We start from the raw sequence: 17320 nt of genomic DNA, 5'->3' as shown, positions 1-17320 counted from the left end.
TTCCCATCTGTCTCTGCACAGACACTGATGGACCGTAACAACTATTATGAGGGAATTCCACAAGTTTGCATCCCAAGACACAGTAAGTAATTTGGGTTCCTCGACGGTGTTAGATTGCAGAACGACTAAAAGCAAGAACCCAAGAGAACTGTCCGATATATGTACACATTGCAGCATGATGTGGAGGACAGTTCTCCTCATGTTACACAAAGTGCTTGATGGTCTTTGTTTCGTCTAAGGAAGAAAAGAAAACAATAAAAGGAAATAAAATCTTTTACCAGGCACACGGGAAAACAGAAGGGGAACAGAAGGAGTTACAGGAGATTGGTGAAGAAACTTCAGATCAAACTACACGAATTCTCTTCTTGGGAGGGAGAGGAAGGAAGACCGAGGTAAGATCGGGAGTAACGGCGTGGAATTCCATGGAAGGAGCCGGCGGTACCCTCTTCGCCGGCTTCGGCTTTCTCTTCGCCGGCGTACAAACAAGGACGGGCTTGAGAACGGTCTCTTCCGCCTTTTGGTGTGACGCACTCTTCCTCTTCGGTTTCGGCAGCATCGGGACGGCCTTCCACGGGCTTGTCCCGCGTCGGCGCAGTCTTTATGGGCGGAAGCAGAGGCAATTCACCTACGACGACGACGACCGCCTCGGAGCCCATGGCTGCGGAGATCAAGAACTGAAGACGAAGGCAGTGGAGGCCACAGGATTCCCTTGAGAGGAGCAAAGAGAAGCACACCTCACAAGGTGGTCGGCTCGGAGAGGAATCCTTGTGGTGGAGGAGAAGAGGAGAAGAAGCTGAGCAGCAAATTTGGAGGGAGAGGGAAGGGCGAAGGAGTAAATTGGAGGAGCGAGGCAGCAGCTTCGACGTTGTGGCATCTCTACGGCTGTCCTCGACAAAAGAGAAATGCCAGGATCCACGTCTTAACGCCGCTTTCGGCACCCTCCTCCATTTCCCCGGTGAACCAACTTTTCGTCTCCTTTTTTCTGTTCTCGCTGCTCTGCTGAAAGCGTCGTCGGCAGTGGGCTGCGGACGACAACAAAGCATTAAATAACCGGTTAGTGTGGAGAGAGAGAGAGAGAGAGAGAGAGAGGCACCATACTCGATCAACTTGTTCATTCCATCGGTCGTTGTCCCCAACTCCATTAGCCTTCTTTTGGTTTATTTTTCTCTTCCTTTTTTTTGTGTCCGAGTCAAGAAAGGTTGTGTCGACAACAGACGAGGAGAATATGAAGGCTAAGGTAGACTCTTTTGCACGAGGCAAACTGTGTAGGGTTAATAAAAAGTAACTTCGATGTTCCTATCCTTCTTGGATGCCATGGGACCTATAATTTTTGTTAATGGGCGCAAACAACAAATTAATAGGTTAGATTCTATTCTATTCTATTCTATTCAAACACATCCGCGCATCTGCCACGCTAGATAAGACATGGGCATGACCCTTTGATGGATCAATCACGAAGAATGGTTATACGGCTTTACCTTTGAATCTACGTCAAAATGGTCAAAGTTACCATGGAAACTATCACAATCAAACTCCACTATGTATCATTAGACACTTCAATTCTGTATCCATGTGAAACTAATCTTCCTGCCAACATTTATAATACAAACTCAATAAGAGACCTTCTTTCATGGGTCTCATTTTGCTTTCATAGGGGGCATATCAAAATTGTTCCTTGAGGCTTAAATTACCAAACTTGAGCTACTTTAATTGCAGGAGTAAATTCCAAATGGTAAAAATGGTATGTATATATAAACGACTATTCAGGAAGAAATTTAGGCACTCTAACCAAACAATCTTATTGATTATTCTAACAAAAGTGAAAACAGCATGATACAGACTCCACTAAACCATTACAGATAACAAAGCGATAACAAAGATCAAGCAGACAATTTGTACCTATTGCTGCTCGGTTGTGTTATCAAGGCTAGCCAAGAAACTGTACCACGACACCAAGTGATGTTGTCAGAACTACCCCTTTGATAGGCCTCCTGTAACAGTTTCTTTGCTGCTTGTTCTGGATCTTGTAGGGGTTTGACAATAGCTACCACCGCCTCCTGAATTTGGAACCAAATGAAAAAGAAAGGGTTCAATCTTCGGAGATGATATTTCAGGTACCTACTTTTTTTTTTGTTTTTTGTTATTTTCTTCTTTTAAAGTATACCTCATTCGTTCGTGACAACATCCCACAATCAGTCACTTGCAAGGATGAGGAATTCGAGAGATCCATCAACCGCTTCCACCTGCATTCAACAGTAGTCGAAGCAGTCAAAGGCATTACTGTCAGATGATGATATGTCTCGAGTCTTGAAGACAATAACATTGTAGGAATAAAGTGATAGGTCAGAGATCAAACATGAATTTCTGGATCTGCGACAACAAACTGTTTCAGGTGCCTATCACCAAATGCACGAGAAACGGCAAGAACACCACCGACACGCCATGTCCCTGCAGTTACAGTTGATCAGTATTTATATAACGAAATGATCTAAACTGATAAAAAATGATGGAGGAGATCAAGTACCAGCCCACATTACAAAGCCCCCAGCATCCTCAATCCTTTGCTCTCTCATCTGTTTGGTCAGGCTTGTGATCCCTTGAGACAGCTATAGCTGCAAAAGTTACAAAAAATAGCGTGAGCCGAGTTCCTAGTAAAGAACTAAACTTTTAAGAGGCTCAATCAATAATTCAATACAAGATTCTGGTGATTGTATTCTATTTCAGATACTGAATTTGTTAAAAACAGAACCTTCAAGCACATCCAGAGAAAATCATCTCCATATTATCACCATCAAAATAGAGTGATTGGTTTAATTATGAGAGCTCACATCAACCAAGTACCACAACAGGTTGATTTGCCAGGTCTCTGTTGTTCAAAGTACCAAGAACTGGCTTTTGACCATGATGCACGAGGGACAAAAGGTTTCTTTCTCTAAATTACCAAGCAATCAGAAGAATTGCCGTTGCAATCTACTGCACAAACTAGAAGCAAAACTTACCATATGGGGAACAAAAGACTTTTTTCTCTAAATTATGAAGCACCCAGAAGTTCGTTTGGTCAACTACTCTATCATGATCAGAAAATTGCTTTTGCAATATATTGTAAGAACCAAGAAACAGAACTTGCAAGTAAAATGGGTGCTCTACAAGAAATTGGCACAACTGTTTGCCTCAGAAAAGGACTTGTTGCAACTGATGCCACTGAAAAACCAAGAATCAGATGTTTGTATCAAGAGGTTCATAGAATACATAAACTTTTGTATTAATTGAGCACAAGTTGAGATGCCAAACTCGATTTAACAAAGAAAAAGTGGGAAAAAAAAAACAACGAAAATTAGAACCACAAGCAGCTTTTAATATGCTAAATAAAAAGTCTTTATTAGTTACAATTTTCAAGATAACTGGATCGAGTGATGCAACAAATTCTAGATTGATTTTTCGACCCAATCAATTGAAATGAGAAGAGATTGCATGGATATCTTATAAAGAATACAGAACAACCTCAACGGGCATAAGAACAAACATAAACAACAGGATTCAATGACAACAAGTATGTCAACAGCACCACACAGTACTGTTTATTGCCATTCATAAATCAATCAGAAATTTGAATCTAGTTAGAAGGCAATAATCTCAAACTAAAGATGACCACATATAGTAATTGAACCATGAGATGAACAAATGGGCAAGCAAACATCCAAACAAAAGCAAATGGTAGATCACGGATAATGATTATGGAAATATGTAAAATGTTAAATACCAAGCTCTACATACATGAGGGATGATTTTTGATAAAAAATATGTAAATTTGGCAAGAAAAAATAATGGAGACACAATAATATCTACCTAAAGTTCCATATAAAAAATATATTCTTTAACACTGAACAAAACAAATAATGGAGAAATATGCTTATGACAAGCTTCAGGATTAAGGAAACATCAACTTCCATTGTCATCCTGTTTTGTCATTGGCGTGAATAGTTAAACTCCCGATCGTCGAAGTCTACGATTAGATGGTTTTGACAAGGGTCAATTCCAGAATGCAAGAAATATAACCAACAAAATGTGGACTGGAGGATAAAAGACCGTAGAATAATAAATCACACCAATAAAAATCCCATTTGTAGATTCCAAGACATGTCATACATCTAAAGTGGTACCAAAACCTACTATGTACAGCGCTAAATGGAAAGTTTCATCAAGGAACAACACTCAAGCGATGAACAAAAAATAGTTCTTAGATCATACATTAAAGACAAGATAACATGACTAAACTATTAGTATACAATTTCACCAAAAGTATGTAGCTATGAAACCACTGTAGCATCGATAAGTCATAAAGACATTAAGTGCAATGGCTTATAGAAGTAGCATAAAAAAGTGATTATTATTCTTTAAATAATGCTGTGTAAAAATTGGATAACTTAATATTAAGTTTCCAATCCTGTTTAACTTGCTAGTAAACTATTAATCTTCAAATCTCATTTCAAAAAGAGTACATGCAATACGAGAGCGTAATGAACTTTAGCACCTCATCCATCATCAACAATTTAAATCCTCATTTATCACCATAAGTGTGCAGTTTCAGCCATTTCTGAAGATTTTTTCGCAGGTTCAATTCTCCAATTTCAGGCTTAAATTCTGTGAATCCAAACAGGAATATGTTCTCTTTCTCCTTCCTGTCTATACTTTTTTATATTACTATATTTTTGAAGAATCTGAAACTATATGATTATTTGTTTCAATGTGTTCAGTACACCAGAGACACACAGAGCTACTATAGCATTTGGCAGGATCAAGAGAAGGCCAAAAAACTTTGTTGGTCTAGAACCTACATATATCCTAAGAACCTAGATGTCACTGGTGTCACATTCTAAATATTGCTCTTAAATAGGTTGGGTTGTCAGAATACAGTTAGTAAAAAAAAATGCAGTAAACTCCATCTAAATTGAGCCGGTTTAGTTCTAGATTAAGTACAGAAATCCGTTACACATAATTGATGATAAGAGAACTGATTTAAGGATGAGGGGCCTACCATCTCCTCCTCTACATATGACAGCTCTAGAGTCCCCAACATTTGCAACGAGCAAACGATCACCAACAAGGACAGCTGTTGATGCAGTTGAACCCGCCTCTCGGTTCTGGCTGTTCTCAGATTTCAAAAATTCTGCGTCCGTGTGGTTGTATGCATCAGCTGAAGGTAACAGCACAGATGAATTTCATAAGCCAAATATTATTGTTCTCTAAAAGCTCTTTCATAGTACAAAATGCAAATCAGCACCACCTATAGCTGATTTTGTATCGGTAATGAACTTTGGATGCCTGAGTAAGTTGCTGAAGAGGTTTTGTTTAACATACTCTGCTACTTGGGCACCGCCATGACCTACATAACCACTCATCAAAGCATCAAAGTCTAACGTTAGGATATTGAATGTATAAGCAACTCTCCACGAGAGAAATTTACCCTAGAAAAGGATTGAAAGAAGCAAGTTAATGAATGGGTTTTCTATGTCAGTTTTACCAAAAATTTGCAAATACAAAAAAAAAAAAAGATAAGACATTCTAAACATAACAAAGACAACAAAATACTGCAGAAATTTTACCATCAAAGACCCCAAACAAGCCAACAATTTCTCCATCAACGCTGTCAATTCGCGTCTCATAGAAGTCTTCCATCGAAGATCTTTTCCCCGGACAGCTTGCATACCCATAACCAAACTTCCCATCTTGACTGTCTTGAAAGAAATAAGCATGAGTTTTAATGTTAGATTGACACGCAAGAGTAGGATGTTTCTTTACAGCCTACTTTAGGCAACATATTCAACTGCAGATTCAAGAACCACAATTAACAGATAGGAAGCAGTTCTATGAGTTTATTCAGCGTAAAAGAACCATGTTTCCCATGTAAGTTCACACATCCATATCTGACGAACCATCTCATAACTTGTTTGTCAATTATTAAGGATCTAACTTATATTGAATTATTAAGGAATAAACGACTGTTTATACATAAAAAATAAATAAATAAATAAATCTCTTCCAATAACTAGCTAGTTTGTCTTCGAATTAGAACTCAAAATATATGAAGCGAATGCTAGCATAAGATCAGCTCGAAAATCGCACGAGATACGAAACATAAACAAATCTAGAAAAGAATATCGTAAGCCTTAATACGACTTCACAAGGAATAAACGAACGAGACCTGAGTCCTCCCCCGCTGACCGGAGCACCGTCTGCTTGAAGCCCACTGATGGAGTTCAAATACCCCATCTTCCCTCCGAAATATTCGCCCCCCAAACAAAGATCAAAGTGAGGGAAGATCCCACCGAAACCACCGAAACAAGAAGGCCGATCCAATCAGCCTGGAAAGAAACCCATGCCCGATTTCCTCACACTCGAATCAGCCGTCGATCCCCACCGCGACCAAATTCACCCCCTGCAATCGACATCCGATACCCCCTCCCCCCCACAAACGTTTACCACGTCGATCAACGGAAGCAATCTCGAACTCCAAAAAGAAAAGAGGGCAGATGAAGAGATCCTTCACCGAGAGACAGAGAGAGAGAGAGAGAGGAGACGCCGAGCACTGGTTTCGATCGCTGGCAACGGGGAAGAAACGTCGAGGGAGGAAACAACGGATTAATGGTGGGGGGTAGGCGGTGGGTTTTGAGTAGAAGTTAAAATGTATGAATGGATATGCTTAGGTCTCCATTTGGTACCGAAAATAAATAGATAAATAAATACACATGTCTCAAGAAAAATAACTTTAATTGAGCGTTAAAGTATAATTAATTAAGTTTAATTGACTAAATCGAAGATCTAATTAGCAATATATGAGCATACATAACAATGCTATAATAACAATCAAAACTTAAAAGGACAAAAAATGGTTGTAATAAATCATACATTTGTGTGTGAGAGGTCACTTCTATCTTTCCTTTGCGTGCTTGCATTGCTTAAGTGGTTGCCATCACGTAACCGCATGCCATCGTTATACTTGTCGCTTGTTTGGGTGTTCTTTTCGATGCATGATTATTCCATTTCTTATGAGATATATATATATATATCGGGAGGAAGCATAATATAATGCAGCTTAATTCCCGATGGAATTAACGTGATGAACACCGACATTTTCTCGAGCATAGTATATTAACATGATAGAGCTTTTTTTCTGGGGGATTACCGATGAAATCCATGTGGGGAAGACGAGCACGTCGTTGACTTCGATCGGAAGCTGTGGCGAGGATCGAAATGACTCAGGCAGTTGGCAAGTCAACGCCTCAATCCACCAATTTTTAGTGAGGATGAATGCGATGCAAATTCCCTGTTGCATTAATTTGGTGGTATTATATATAAACACAACAATTTTCATATTTATTGACTCGGTCAATCTCTGTAAGTCGATTGTCATTTGCCCCTCGAACAGCAATTTAATGCATATGAATGTGAGGGAATTCTCTCTTTTTTTTTTTTCTCCATAAAAGAGTCTCACGTTTTCAGAAATTTTCCGACATCAATTTTTTTTTTAACCTAATACCGATTACAATATTTTTAATACGATGTTATAGTATTTTAGTAATACCCAAAAAATAATATAATATAATATATTTATAAATATAATTATTTTGAAAATATTATTTTTTACAGTATTTTTATTTTATGTTATAGTATTTTTCATAATATAAAATATTATAACTATATTTTTTATTGCATTGACGATTGTTTCTTAGTATTACTGAAAATACTATAATTGGATCGATTCATCCAACTAGTCCACAGAAAAAGGAAAAAAAGAAAAAAAAAAAAAGGGTAGATAATTGGATATTTCAAGGATTAAGCAAAAAATTAAGCGCTATTAAAAATCTGAAAAATGAGAAGTTTCTTTTTTTAAAATCAATATGTGTATATATTGATTTATATGCTAAGTAAGCGGTGGTGGTTCGCTCGCCCGCGGCACCTCCCTTACGGCTTTCTTATTTAAGTTTCCGCGTCCCACCACCGTGCTTGTATGTATATATATACACATGTTCTTGTCATCCTCTGCGTCTTCTATCGACACAACTTTCTTCTTTAAGGACCGATTACCATATTCATAAACTCTGACCATGAAACTATATATATTTCATATTTATTGTATTAAAATAAAGTGAAAAAAATATCATTCTTCATATATTTTTATGAAAATGATAAATAGTAATTACATTTAAAATTACCATTTGAGATATCATATGAAAACCTCAGTAAGACATTATCCATGATGATAGGGGTAATAATGGCGACATGACGTGTCACGACGACTGCCCCACCTGGGCGCCACTCTGCCCAATGAGGAAGGCAATAACGCTGACTCGACACGCGCTGACGTCATCCACTATCAGGCAACGACTTCCGACCCCGTGCACTTGACCACGACAGGAGAGGACGACGACCGACCCTCGCCCATACCCTGCGACAGTCCGGTTCTCCACGCAACGTTAGTAACAGCGTCAGACGTCGTCAGAGGTACGATCCTGCCTCCCACAGGCGGGCACATCAGGTAACGCTAAACTACCCTATAAATACCCCCGAGTTCTAAACGAAAGGGGGGACTTCTCCACGGCAGAAAACTCCCTTCCACATCATCTGACTTGATCGTCGGAGGGGTCGGGCCGAGCTTCCGACCCGACCTGTGTGCAGGAACGAAGGCAAGGTCGCATCTCCCAGTCACCACGACGAGGCTTCACCCCCCACGCTACGTCCCATTCGGACCGCCGTGACCGGCCACCCCAGTTGTCCCGAGGAGCGCCGCGTCGGATCCCCGCGCATTCGGACCCGAACCAAGCCGCGTCGGCCCCGAGGCCACGGCATACAGTTGTTCCCCGTAACATTTTGGCGCTAGAAGGAGGGCATACTGCCCGAGACCTCCTCGGCCACAGCCTACCCGAGACCTCCTCGGCCACAGCTTGCCCGAGACTTCCTCTGCGCGGCCTGCCCGCCTAAGTAGCTCCTCGGCCACTGCCTGCCCGAGAGCTCCTCGACCCCATGCTGCCCGAGACCACTCCTGCGCGGCCTGCCCGCCTGAGGGGCCTACCACCCCTACAACCAAGCCCAACTTGACCGACGAACCACTACTTGAGGTTCCTCGGCCACCCAGAGCCACCACTGCACATCCAACCCTCGTCAATTGTCAAGCTCCATGATTCCCACACCCCTGGCAATGAACCGGCCTTCGCCCGACAGAGACGGTTCCTTAGAACCGAAGCCATGCCTCGGACTCGCCTTACGGCAACCGACGCATAACTTCCATTGGGGGGGGAATATGATGAGGGTAATAATGGCGATAAGACTCGGGCTGACGTCAGCTGTCTCGGATGACGCATCGCCCCTCGGTTGACCTGACAACACCTGGTCAAACAAGACCAGAACGCCAACCGAGGCACGTCACTATCCTACAGGAGCCCAGCCCCTCACGTGACGCCAACACTAGTGTCAGACGCTACCGGGAGTTCGATCCTGCTCCCTGCTAGCAGTCCTACGCACCACCTTCACTATAAAAACCCTTGCATGCCAAGGGAGAAAAGGAGGGAGAGGACAACACAAAAACACCCTCAAAACCACTCCACTCCACATCACTAACTTGATCGTTGGAAGGGTCAGGCCGAGCTTCCGACCCGACCTGTGTGCAGGAACGAAGACGAGGCGCCTCTCACCGGACGCACAGGCGAGGAGCCCCTTCCCAGAGGAAACGGCGACCCCCCTCCACGACCGAACCGACCCGAGCCGGCGACCTCTACAGTCCCGAGGAACCCCCCTGGGAGATCCCCGCCATTCGGACCCAGAACAAACCGCGTCGGCCCCGAGGCCACGGCGTAAAGTTGTTTGCACTAACACATGACATCTAACGTATCGAGAAAAAAAGAGGGAAAAGGAAGCAGAGGTTACTTGGTGTTCGGGGTTTTAGCATCATCCCATTTGAATCAAGATTTCGGTACTTTTTTTTGCCGGACAAGACTTCCTGAGATCTGACCACTGAATTAACCGACGATGAGTGATCTAATTATGAAGTTGCATGAGTTTTTTGCCTTTCCAAATCTAACTACAGATATAATTCCATTAAAGATTCTTATCTGTTGGGCACATAGCGCATTAGTTCAGCCCATAATGCTTTAATAACTCATAGCTCATATTAGTATTTTCTTTTCTTTTAACATAAATCCTAACTTTTTTAATCTAAACGTGTGCAGGTAAGGTTGAAAAAAGAGGACAATGACGATTGTGGACGAGGTTGAGAAGAAAAAAAAAAAAAGAAAGGAGAAACTGTAATATTGGCAATTAAGGGCAAAAAAAAAAAAAAAAAAAAGAGAGATGAAGATGAGAATAATGCAGAGGTTCCTTTTATGACTTAAAGCATGCGGTAAGTATTATTTAGTATGTTATATTTCTTTTTTTTCTTAAATTTCAAAGCATATGAATTCGTTGCCGACGTTGTATAGAGTGCAGATTGGTTATAGTTGCCGAATGACAAGATGTTGTTGCTCGACAGGGAACGCATGCATGCATGCATGCATATGAATCAACTAAACAATCCTCTTCTCTTTCAGGACATGTGAACTTTTTCTTGCACAACCTGTTTACTTTGCAGAACCTGTCTATGATATGTTATACCTTCTCGTAACAATTTTAATATTGTCTCCCAAGAAATCATTTCTTGCTGTTTCATTCACAATGGCAGAAAATTCTACTAACAGAAAACCCTCTATTTCATGATATTTAATCGTAGCATTGGACACATGAAAGACAAAAATTTTCATTCAACTTCTCTTCTCTTATCTACGAACAGTTCCTCTTCTTCACCGCATGGCCGAAGCGTATTAGAGTAAGGGATCAATAGTGGGTAACTGCATCCCAGCGATCCCAGCTTCTTGAGTTCTCCATCCTTTATATCATAGCTATATGCCTCGCTATCTACGGTGAAAACAAGTGACGTGGTCATCGCCACCTCTCTCAGCACGACGCAGCTCACGTTGGGGGGTTCCCTGAACCCTATCTGGCCCAAGCTCACCTCATGCACCCTTACCCATCCTGGCGGACCGTCGTTTGTCTTCCTCAGCAGCCACAGTCCGATCACCCAAGTACACATTTCGTAATGGATTAGGCACAGCGACTTCCCCTCCCACTTGCCTATTCCGATCGTGTCCAAGTAGGCGACGGCTGCTTCTTTCGGCAGAGGGATGATCTGCGTGCGCTCCTTCCTCACATCAAAGGCGACGACATAGTGGTCGATCCTCTCGTACGATTTCGAATGTGACGATGCCCAGAATACGACGTCGTCGCAGACCACCGGGTGCTCCAAATGTAGTTCCATCCGACCGAAGTCGAGTTCCTTGTCCATCGTCCACACCCTCGCAGACGAGTCATAGACCTGACAGCGGTGCAACGAGCTCCCTTCTGGGGTCCGTGAAAGGTAGACCAACTTGTAGCTTTTCGTCACCCCATCTCCATCGTTCATGAATCTCACCGCGATGCCGATGCCGCCCCATGTCCAATACTTGCTCGGCGGGGAGGGCAGCTGGCACCGAGTCCCACGGGCCGGGTTGTAGACGCATAAGGCATCATCTTTGTTATGCAAGACAAAGACGAGGCCACCCGCTGACCCAAGGATTACGACTTTCCTGTAGGACAAGAATTCGAGGCTGCTTCTGGGCACACCGGCGTAGGGGTCAATGAGGAAGAAGGGCCCAGGAATGTTGCGGATGTGGGGAAAGAAGCCGGAGATGACATTGTTGTGGTACGTCTGTGAAAGGAGAAAATGAGAATCTGATGAGAGCTGGCGAAAGGTCTTGCAAACAGAGAGGAGCCTAAAGAAGGTCTTTGCTGGGAGGTAGGAGAGGATCTCTGCCAGCAGGTTATCGGGAAGGGGACGACCGCTACTTCCGAGGTTGATGCTATGACTGCTATTGAGCATACCATCCATTCCAACCATCAGAGATTTGGAAAAGTACAACTGTCCATTATATAGAGAATAGAGAAGGCCGATGACTCTTAGTGTGAGAAGATATCGAACTTTCATCATCTGAAACTGAGAAATGTTTCGAGGACCGATTACCATATTCATGGACTCTTTCCATGATATATATATATATATATATATATATATATATATATATATATATATATATATATATATATATATATATGTATATTATATATATATATATATTCATATTTATTGTATTACATTAAAGCTAAAAACATATCATCTTCATATATTTTTGTGAAAATGACAATAAGTAATTACATTTAATATTACCATTTCAGACATCATATGAAAATAGTAGTTAATTATTAGATTTAGTGTGATCCTTCTAAGCACTCTCCTCTGTTAGACATTATCCATGATATCTAACTTGCCAAGTAAATGATAAAATTGATTTGAATTAAGAGCCTTAGTTATCACTAAGATCAATAGATAGTGAAAAGATCATTAAATTGCTCACGTTGCCTCTGATCACTACTTTTTCATAATTCAAATAAAGAAAATAATCATCTGAAAAAAAAAGCCATTTTTAGTTTCAAAATTTTCAGATAAACATAAGGATGCTAAAGATACAATAGTTGTGTGAGGGATTATTTTACTACTGATTTTGAATGTTTAAGGGTATTTTTAATTTATAGAATTGCTAATTTTTAAGGAATCTTGAAAAAAGAACATTCGACACTCGAGTAAATTGAAGACTTCCAAGTTAAGAATGCCAATATGAGCCTTAATTAAGAGTCTTAAGAATCAATCCACTTCAAACCATTTTTAGATAAATTAATTTGAGATGGTAGATTATGATACGAACAAAATGGACAAATGAGGGGTGACCATAACACCAAATCTTATCGCAATGTGACTTACATGAGTGTAGGACAAAAGCAAAATCCAATGTATTCGGGAAGATAGTGAGATTTGTTACAAGGATGATCAAATTAGGGTCGAAGTTGTGTCTTTTACTCCAATTTTTGGAATTAATCGATTGCTCAAACTTGGCCTACTCTACATATAATTTCTAATCTTAACTTTTCATACCCTTTGAATATAAGTAAATTTAAGATTTTCTAAGATCTATGGATTTTGGTAAAAAAGACTCGATCTAGATGACTACATAATTGAATTATTTAGTGGATGTTGGAATATCATAATGGTCCAACTGATTTTAATTTCATCATTTTCATCATAGGTGTATGCTTATTGATGATTGACTAAAGTTTTTCTTTTTCTTTTACTGATGCAAGACTCATAAAGTTATAAGTGGTTTTTAATCAATGTTATTATATAATTTAAATTATAAAATTCTTCCTAAAATCTTAATTGAACTTTTATTCCCCAAATTATCTCTCATGGGCAAACAATTTTTTACAATTAGCCAACGTTTAAGAGAATATTCTATCGACATAGGAGATTGTTGTTTTGGAGGTACAAATCTAGGGTAAAAGTCCTTTAGTGATAATTAAAATAAAAATTAAAAAAAAAAAACTTATGATAAATTATTTATTATCCCTCGATATGCTTTCATTCATTCATTCTGAAAATTGACCTTAGAGCTATTAAAGTAGCGAACCTTTGTCTTTTTATATTTATGTCATTATTACCCAAGTTGTTACATAAATTCTAAACCATGATTCCTCCCCATAAAATGCTTATTTCTGATTTTGATTGTAAAATTTTACAGATTCAACGATAACTTGATGATTAGAATGTTATGTTGTCTATTCAAATGAGGTAACTAAATCAAATTATGCATGATGACCAATATACAATAATTTATCTTTGTTTCTTGGATAACGAGAAGCCGAAATGATGAATTTAGTCAGGAATATTTTATTTATATTAATTTTTTAGTTATAAATTGTTACATTATACAAGAAAGAATATTACCACATTTAGGATTTTTTTCATTGGATTATAACATCATTCCATATATCAAAAGTCAAATAAATAAATATCACATTATTAATATATATAAATAATAAATATTTATTATAATTTTTTATTTATCAAAATATAAATTAAAAGTAGTCATAGGTTTTATTTAGAAATATAGTGATACTAACTCAAAAATAACTCAAAAATAAAATTCAACTAGCCCTAGTTAAAGGAATATTTGTTCTCAATTGAAATTTGGTATAGTATTATTGGTTGGTTACTTTAAAATTTTAAAATAAAGTAAAAAAATTCCGTAATACGAGGAGGAACCTTTATAAGGCAACTATAAAATAAATATATATTCAAAAGTTAATCATCATATTGACATATATCAAATGCTCGAAGGCATACTCGGAGGAACCTTTATAAACTCACAATAGTGAATGAAAATAAATCCATATTACACTCCTAACAACATAAATAATAGTATCTCTTACTCGTCAAAGTAAGGACATGTTGTTGAATCTCGGATTTTGATGATGAAATCAATTGATGTGTTTGTGATCTAATATGCATTTAAGTAACGCAGGACTAGCTTCGATCATAAAAGGCAAATTGATTAAAGTAGGAGAAATCAAACGTTAGGCCAAAGAGAACATATTAGAAGATTGGACGTCGGCTGGAGGATCGATCGACGTGTCGGTAGAAGGCTTCGTGTCATGAATTTAGGCATCGGGTTGAAGGATCAGACTTTACGCCAAGGAGATTGGAAGTTGCAAGAATCAACATGTCGATTGGGCAATACATCGAAGGATTGGACGAAGTGTCAGATGAACCAATGACATGTCGGACAACATAGGATTCGCTTGTAATCGACTATGTCTAGATTGAGTTAGTTTAGAGTCTAATTGAGTCAATTTAGAATGTAATTAGGTCAACTCAATTAGGGGATAATTAGGCATAAGTTAGGGCTGAGTTGGGTCGAATGGAATACCCACTCAGCCACTTAGAACCATGCTAGGCAGTGGCACCACCCATGGTGGGTGATAGAACCACTTGAAGCTCAACCTCCGAGGAGGTCCAGTCGATGGTACCGCCCAAAGTTGGCAGTGGTATCATCGGCCATAAAAGCTATCAAGCGATGTTACCACTAGAGCCTAGTCTCCGAGGCTCTGTCAAGTGGTGGTACCGCCAATATCCTAAAAATTGAGAATGAGACACTTTTAGGCTTCAATTTTTAATCTGTTTGGAGCCTATAAATACCTTTATCATCCCTGTTCAGATCACACAAGAATTGAGAACAAAAACAAAGATAAATTCTGTTGTAATCTTATGAGAGTTCTCCTTCTATAGTCTAAGGTTGATTTTTATTTAAGAGAGGAGTAAGTGGGGGTGTAAAGGTTCTCTCCTCAACTTGTCAAAAAGAGAATTGAGTTGTACGGGTAGTTGATCTTCGGTAATGGAAGCCGGTGGTCTCAACGAAAGAGCAATCAGAAGTGGACGTAGATCACGATAACCGAACTACTATAAAAATCTGGTTTGAATTTACTTCTTACTATTTACCTTTATTGCAAACTAAATTCATACTTTCACTAAGCTTCCGTACGCTTTCCAAGTTAATATTTTTTCGATACGATTTTTCATCGAACAAAATTTTTAAAACCAGTGATTTTAACGAAAGCACTAATTCACCCCCCCTCTTAGTACCGACTCAATCATAACACACGTTCTATCCAATAATAGATATAATAACTATCCGATCGTCATGTCTTATAACCTGTTAATCCTCAAAGGGAATCACCCTACCTGTCCTTAGTAGGAAAATAAAATCGTCTTATAACATGTTATGTCTATATAGAAATGAAATAATACATTGAAACATTTAAAGTTATCTTTCAAATATCATTAATGTTAAATAACATCAATTAGCTATCAATCAACTTGTATTATAACTCAATGTTTCAATTGAACTCGATTTAACTAGAACCTAATTTAATCGATCTCTAATCCTCATTTAATCGATTTTGAGAAGAGGTTACTTGGTGTTCTGGGTTTTAGCATCATCCCATTTGATTCAAGATTTCGATACCTTTTCTTGCCGGACAAGACTTTCTTGACCACTGAATTGCTCAGAATTAACCGACGATGAGTGATCTAATTATGAATTTGCATGAGTTTTTTTTTTCCAAATCTAACTACAGATATAATTCCATTAGAGATTCTTATCTATTGGGCAGATAGCTCATTAGTTCAGTCCATAATGAGCTTTAATAACTCATAACTCATACTAGTATTTTTTTTTTCTTTTAACATAAATCCTAACTTTTTTTAATATAGACGTGTGGCAGGTAAGGTTGAAACAAAAGGACAATGAAGATTGTGGACGAGGTTGAGAAAGAAAAAAAAAAGAAAAAGGAGAACCTATAATATTGGCAATTAAGGGTAAAAAAAATAAGAGAAGAAAAAAAGAATGAAGATGAGAATAACTCAGAGGCTCCTTTTATGACTTAAAGGATGCAGTAAGTATTATTTAGTATGTTATATTTCTTTTTTTTCTTACATTTCAAAGCATTATTCGTTTTTGTACACTAATAGTATGTTATTCGTTGTCTCCTCTCTTGAAATCGAACAAATCCCAAAAAGTTATATAGACAAGATGTTGTCTATCTAAGATTGTATAGTGCAGATTGGTTATAGTTGCAGAATGACAAGATGTTGTTGCTCGACAGGGAACGCATGCATGCATGCATATGAATCAACTAAACAATCCTCTTCTCTTTCATGAACTTTTTCTTGCACAACCTGTTTACTTTGCATTATTAAGTCAAAGTGAATTTGTCTATGATATGTTATACCTTCGCATAACAATTTTAATATTGTCTCCCAAGAAATCATTTCTTGCTGTTTCATTCACAATAGCAGAAAATTCTACTAACAAAAAACCCTTTATTTCATGATGATAAGGCATATTTTGTATTCCCGTCACGTCACAACCTCTGTCGCATCACGCCCCCACCAAGTCGGCACGAGAGTACCTCCCTGCACCGGGTTGGGACCTATACCGAGATGCACTCCCTCGTCAAGTATCGTCCCGAAAAACTCGGGGCATTCCAGGCACGTTCCGTGCATTCCGGACGTGCGACCACACAAAGGTACCATCTCGCAACTTGAGGATCGTTCACCGTATCAAATCCACGTACGACCGATCCTCGCATAATAGTATAAAAGCCCTTGACCGACATCTGGCCATGGGATGACAAAAAAAGGGGAAAAGGTAACCACCAACTTATTCTACGAGGGGCCAAAGTTGGAAACCCGCCGACGAGGGCCTTATGTGCTGGAGCTCGATCGCCTCCAGAAGCGCGACCGCCCCGATCGAAGTGGCACCTTCCCGGAAGACGATGGTAGCGTCCCAACTTCCTGACGTAATCG

At 39.3% G+C, this 17320-nt stretch overlaps 1 protein-coding gene across 5 annotated transcripts; it reads right to left on the bottom strand.

Moving 5' to 3' along the window:
* Positions 1-149: 149 nt before the first annotated feature.
* On the bottom strand, positions 150-6834 carry LOC135660480 (probable protein phosphatase 2C 59). 5 transcript variants are annotated; one of them, XM_065176391.1, is made up of 9 exons: positions 6203-6831; positions 5604-5731; positions 5285-5383; positions 5036-5194; positions 2525-2612; positions 2357-2448; positions 2165-2243; positions 1900-2057; positions 150-1022 (listed from the first exon to the last, which is right to left on the bottom strand). In XM_065176391.1, the coding sequence occupies exons 1-5, from the start codon at positions 6268-6270 to the stop codon at positions 2554-2556; spliced, it is 513 nt and encodes a 170-aa protein (XP_065032463.1). In that variant the 5' UTR covers positions 6271-6831; the 3' UTR covers positions 150-1022; positions 1900-2057; positions 2165-2243; positions 2357-2448; positions 2525-2553. The 5 variants fall into 5 exon arrangements, 3 of the variants coding, with proteins under 3 accessions (XP_065032463.1, XP_065032462.1, XP_065032461.1); XR_010506634.1 differs by having other exon boundaries at positions 1099-2057; positions 5285-5731; positions 6203-6827; XM_065176390.1 differs by lacking the exon at positions 150-1022 and having other exon boundaries at positions 1731-2057.
* Positions 6835-17320: the final 10486 nt, after the last annotated feature.

The sequence above is a fragment of the Musa acuminata genome, unplaced genomic scaffold (genome assembly GCF_036884655.1).
Source record: "Musa acuminata AAA Group cultivar baxijiao unplaced genomic scaffold, Cavendish_Baxijiao_AAA HiC_scaffold_486, whole genome shotgun sequence".
NCBI classification, from domain to species: domain Eukaryota; kingdom Viridiplantae; phylum Streptophyta; class Magnoliopsida; order Zingiberales; family Musaceae; genus Musa; species Musa acuminata.
This window is presented reverse-complemented; position numbering and strand designations above follow the sequence as displayed.